The following is a 6,042-nucleotide window of genomic DNA, read 5'->3' as shown; positions in this document are numbered from 1 at the left end:
TAGAAATACACACCCTTTAAATAGTAATTCCACAACAGCTGGTTGTGTGTGTTCGGAACAAAATGCTTACTTTTGGCAATTGGCTACTTAACGGTGGACAAAAATACAACTTTGACCATGACTTTTATTTCAATAGACAAAACTGGAAAGGGGTACCACTTTGAACAACATTAAGCACAGTGTAGACACAGTGATTATGTCTAACAGAAAGGCACAGTTTTAGCATTGTATATGCACCTTGTAAAAAAAGTGGAATGGTTGATTGGGAAATAATCATACACCATTTTATGTGGTCCTGATTTTACTTCATAATGGAGAATATTTGAAATGTGCATTTTTCCTTTGCCTAGTCAATTCCAGTCAATAAACAGGACACCACTGACAAGAACACTTTGGAATTTTAACATCACACCACAACTGCTATTCATTCAAACACTGTTTAAACATGATCTACAGTAGCCCCATCTGTGACCTTGAACAGGGTTCGATTAGTAAAAAAAAAAGAAAAAGGGTTGACATTTTCTTAACCACTTGAACCCTATACTTTTTTAATCAAAAATAATAATTGGCACATTTAGAAAATGGTTATGAAATGGTTGAAATGTGATATTATCAAACATAAATATCAAACATATAAGACAGTCTACATTTCCTAAAAGGAAATGCATGTTTTTTAATTCAGTCTAACCAGAAGGAGGGATAAAAACGTATCCCCAACGCTGATAAAAATGAATGAGGGGGGTATCAAAAGCAGAGGCATGGACCCCCCCCCCCCCATTTCCCCAGTAAAGCAAACCCTGACTTTGCCCATCACTGCACCTCATCCCAGGCTATAGTGACGTGTGAGATCACAGATGGGGGCTGGACCAACAGATACTATATGCAATCTTTGGATTATGTTGAGTCTCGTCCAAATGGTTGAACCAGTGAAGCACAGCACTCAGGATTCCCCTGTTGAAACCACCTCTGAGCCGGGCCGGCCTCAGAGGAGTGATGCTTGGTCTATGAACGTCGCCAGAGTGATGTCACGCTGGGACAGTCCCCCACAATCATGTGTACTGAGTGTAATCTGGACCTGTTAGAGCATATAAAGTGGTAAGGGGATTTGAGAGGGCTCAAATACAGAATGAAGTGCAATAATGGAGAGGAAAACAACGCAATCATCAAGGGAGGATTAGAATGAACTTCATTATCTATTGGCCACAGGGGTCAGGGCGTAATGTGGGTTTGCAACCCCCCTTGTACAACAGCCCACAAATACATTATGGTGAAATATTATGAATTTGCAAAGTATGACAAGGTGTTGGTTACTGTATAATGCCAATTAGTGAAGCACTCACAAATTGTTTTGCTGCCCAAAGTAATTAAAAATGTAGGCTACATTTTGTGGGCTATGTGTTTATTGTTCTATGGTTGTCTTTACCCATCTTGGACAGTGTTGTTTGGCCCCTGGTTTCTTTACAGAGAGAGAGTGGGCAGCAGCCAGGCAGGGCAAGGAGATTGTGGTAAGAATTGAAATGCTGTGGCAGGGGAAGCTCAACAGTACATGTGTATCTTGTGATCTCATGATTCCCCAAATCTACCTGCCAAATATGGCTGCACGATAATAATCCTGATTACTTTGCTTAGTATTATTCACAATTAGGATTTCATTTTTTAAGGTGTGGGTGGGGACATTTTATAATTTTAAAGCTTCAATCTGAGACTTTATAAAGGAAACATTTAACCAATCTGTACAGTCTGGTAGAGTATGTTAATACAATATAACTAGCACACTTGTAGTGGTTGGAGGTGGTGTCCCTACTCTTCCATTGATACATTTCGAGCCTGGTGTGCTGTTGGACACCTGGCTGTACACTAGGACATGTGTTGACATGTGTTGTCATTTTTATAGTAGTTTAGGCATTGTTGCAATGGCTTCTCCATCAGGAGAGAGTCAGACAATGGAGATTGTCTGACTTGAATGAAAACTTACGGATATAGCTTTTAATGCCTTTGTTGCTCATTGTGTTCATCTGTGCCATATCTTTGGTCAAATAATATGTTATGGCCTCTGATTTGTATTGTGCTTGATGGTTGGGGAGATGGCTTGTTCAATGTTCTGATTATTAACTAATAATTGTCTCCGCCAGGAGACTATGTTTTCACTTTCCGTCCCCCCCCCCCCTCGGCCAAGCTAACATTGGTCAAGCCTCACATGACACGTGACAATACGGTGAAATAGTGTGATCTGATTGGCTAGTGACGTATAGCGGCCTATAAATACATGTGTCACTTTGAAAGAGTCTTAGCCTCTTTCAAAGTGAGGTAAGACAGGAATAATCACGAAATGGCTGAGAAATGGTGGAGCAATACATTATGTAGACACACTGGTGTCATCACAATATGTAATATAAATAGCTTAGACAGGATTAATCAAGAACAGTACATTCCAGTACAAACTGAGATCACAGTTAATGACACAGTGCAACTAACTCTTATTATGCAAACTGAAGAAGCTAATCATTGTCTGCAAACCGATGAACCGATTACACAGACAGGACGGATAGGACACTTACACAGACAGGACGGATAGGACACTTACACAGACAGGACGGATAGGACACTTACACAGACAGAACACTTACACAGACAGGACAGATAGGACACTTACACAGACAGGACAGATAGGACTTACATAGACAGGACGGATAGGACACTTATACAGACAGGACGGATAGGACACTTATACAGACAGGACGGATAGGACACTTATACAGACATTGTGTCATGTTACTATGACACAGTAACATGTTCTATTTTTTGTAAGAATTAGAACATTCCCAACACAAGTCTGCTGGCGGAGACTTGTGCTCCGAGGAGCACTTTTTCTAGTTAATTATTGTGATGGTGAGGAGACCAGGGCAAGGTGAAACAGCTGACTAAGATGTTTGAAATCATTGTAAAGTTTCACAAATGCATCATTGTGAAACCTAATACCATGATTTTAGATTGTGTTGTCCAGCACTACTGCCAAGTTCACTATTTTACCAGCTAAACTGATTCATGACAGGTGGACCAGACAAAGACTAATAACACAGATGAAAATGTATGTACTGTATACCTTATTGTAGACATTAAACCACTCAGGATGATGATCCATCTTCTCAGCTTGTAGAGCAACCCTTGACATGAAGCCAAAAGCCTATAAAAGACAGGAGAGTATATTCCAAAGTTAACAGACTGCACCAGTCTGGTGTGTAGACTAGATATTGACACCACACATCATAATGAAGTACCTGATTGAAATCCTTAAAGATGAACTCTTTGTAAATGGCATCTCGTCCCCCAACCTCCACCCACTGGGCATTGCGTAACAGGGGGAGGAGGTGCGCCCTCTCCTCCTCTGTCAAACCCTGGATTTTTCCGGCCTGAGGGAACATCAGAAATCATTGCTCTACCAATTTGAATGGGGGGCAGTTTCACAAATACAAACTGTGATTGGTTGCAGAGGAACCCATCTGGAAACAATAACATGCTAACATTCCTGGTTTAAAAAACGGGGGTGGGGCCTTTTTCTCCCCCCCCCCCCCCCCCCCCCCAAACTACAGCCAGGTCTCTTAAGTGGAATTTCTAATCATGATTCTTGACACACATGACACAGTATCACATGGTTAGAATTCCGTTGTGCTCATTTTCATAAGTCTGTCAGGGAGGCACATGTCACCTCTTTTCATGTTCAAGAGGGCATAGGTTCATTCTGAAATATTCATAATGTAGTACAGGTATATTTAGCTCCTATCCAGAGCGACTTACAAAGTGCAACATCAGACTAAATGGCATGAACCCTATAATAGTCAATACAGGACAGGGTAAATGGTCAAGTAAGTAGAGTGCAAAGAGAATGAAGTGCTACAAAGCAAATGAACAGACGTGGATGTTGTGCCAACAGACGCAGCGCAAACAGATGTCACAACCAAAGCCTGTCCCCTGTCCCCTGATACCGGGGACAGGATGACATCAACAGGTATCATAGCAACAGGCTATAATCTGCTGTATCAGTGAAGCGTTGACAGGACAGACAATAAGAGCCCTGATCTCTTCATGTCATACAATGGCTGGTGGTCACAAGACATTCAAAACAATTATTTGCTCAACACAAGGCAATGTTGTATAACGTCCCCCGTTTAACATTAAATAACATTACAGTAAACGTGATTTTCAGTTGCAAAGACAGCAACTTTGCCCCCACATTTTGACCACACAGGTTAAAACTCACATATAGGCTATGTAATTATCCCTGTGCTGAAATTAAGCATTTTATTCTGTCAAAGTACAATATTATAACCATTTATCATGATAGCAAGATTGTCAATTTGCAATACAAATCCCATCTTATCTAGCAGTGCATACTTTAGTACCCTGACCACATCGACAGTATGCAGTTGTGAACAGATGTGTGGTTATCAGGCTCTCACTCACCATGTCTGTAGAGTTAGTATTCTCTCTCCTGTTGAATGAAGGCTCAGCGCCGAGGCTAGTGTGCTGCCTGTGTTCTCTCCTGCATGGGTGTCGAAGCACTGAAAATAGTAGCCCTGAAACATGACTGTCATATATTATATGACAGTCATGGATGAACTTCAACATAGTGTTTGCATGTTCTTCTTTTTTAGTCCGTACATCTACGTAAACGTTCATATTTCAAATATAAAGTGCTTATACCATGGCCACGGATGTTACAATTATGTACGAGTCCTATGAAGTACCCGTATTTTCCGTATTGTTTAATAAAAAGCCTTTTAATTTGATCGGCTGGCCATTTTTTATAGAGTTATAATGTATCAGAGTGCAATACACCCCCCAACCGATAGGATAAGGTAGTTGAAAGCATGGCGAAAATACGAAGAACATAGCCACCGATCGGATTAAAATGCTTTTTATTCAACAATACGGATGATACGGGTACTTCTAAGGACCCGACCCGTACACAATTGTAACATCCTTGGCCATGGGGTAAGCACTTTATATTTAACATTTGAACGTTTACGTAGATGTACGGGCCAAAAAGAGAGAAAGTGCAAACACCAGGTTGAAGTTTCGCCATGTCAGTCCTGACAGACGATCGTCGTGTGATCCATGGCTACGAAAATAGCCGATCTGCAAGCCCACAAAGCGTCGCTACCACGACGCGTTGTGGGCTTCCAGATCTGCTATTTTCGGCACGCGTCACCGTTGTACGACGGAGCATAAATCAGGTATTTCAGCTGCCCAAATGAATGCCTGAATAGAAATCCTCGCTGATTGCACCAGCCTCCTTTCAGCAGAAGCGGTTGTGATAATATCTTCTCTTCGAATCATTTGCACACAAATGTGTAAGTTATGTTTGTGGCTGGCCTCTGTAAAAGAAAGTGATTTGCTCACTATATATTTTTCAAACAATAATTACAACGCACATTTTGTATTGTTCATGATTCATGAACTCATAAAGATAAAAGATGAATACCGGACCCCAATGGAAACAATCCATAGTGCTTTCTTGGGTTTATCCTTTTAGCATCCTTTTGTATAGACAGGTTTCCTGTTAGTAAACATTGAGAGGAATATGACCGCGCAGCTGCGGGGGGAAGCCTATGGGTGCGTTTGGAAATTACGCACCGGAGCACACTCGCCTATTAGTTTGTATTGGCCAGTGCGCTCACTGCCGCTCAGGGCTGTATTTTCGAACGCGCCTTCCACCCCCAGGCATGCGCAGATTGCGCATTCTGCTCTGTGATGACGTCGCTCGGAAACCCGTCTATAGAACGTACTTTCTGTGATTTTTTTGCAAACTGATAATAAAGTATTTAATCAATCAGATGCTGTATACTGAAAAGACATAATTAGGGGAGGGGATGCATGCAATGAAAAAGCAGATTTGTCCCTTTTTTCTAAAGTCAGCACTGTCCATAGCTGGGCTCCACCACAGTTCATGTCAAAGGTTAATGAGTGTACTGTAGCTCTCTGTGAGACTGTCACAGGGAGTGCTCAGGGAAATGAACTAGTTAATGAAATGAAAAGAGAGAG

General features: G+C 41.5%; 1 protein-coding gene across 1 annotated transcript; it reads right to left on the bottom strand.

Moving 5' to 3' along the window:
- Window positions 1–110: 110 nt before the first annotated feature.
- pcbd1 (pterin-4 alpha-carbinolamine dehydratase/dimerization cofactor of hepatocyte nuclear factor 1 alpha) lies at window positions 111–4,545 on the bottom strand. The gene is made up of 4 exons (XM_084076534.1): window positions 4,462–4,545; window positions 3,279–3,410; window positions 3,104–3,184; window positions 111–1,075 (listed from the first exon to the last, which is right to left on the bottom strand). Exons 1-4 carry the CDS (start codon window positions 4,462–4,464, stop codon window positions 983–985), a joined length of 309 nt encoding a protein of 102 aa, XP_083932660.1. The 5' UTR covers window positions 4,465–4,545; the 3' UTR covers window positions 111–982.
- Window positions 4,546–6,042: the final 1,497 nt, after the last annotated feature.

Source organism: Gymnoscopelus microlampas (genome assembly GCF_963454915.1).
Source record: "Gymnoscopelus microlampas genome assembly, chromosome: 13".
In the NCBI taxonomy this organism is placed as follows: domain Eukaryota; kingdom Metazoa; phylum Chordata; class Actinopteri; order Myctophiformes; family Myctophidae; genus Gymnoscopelus; species Gymnoscopelus microlampas.
The sequence above is the reverse complement of the archived record's forward strand: the minus strand, read 5'-3'. Positions and strand labels throughout refer to the sequence as shown.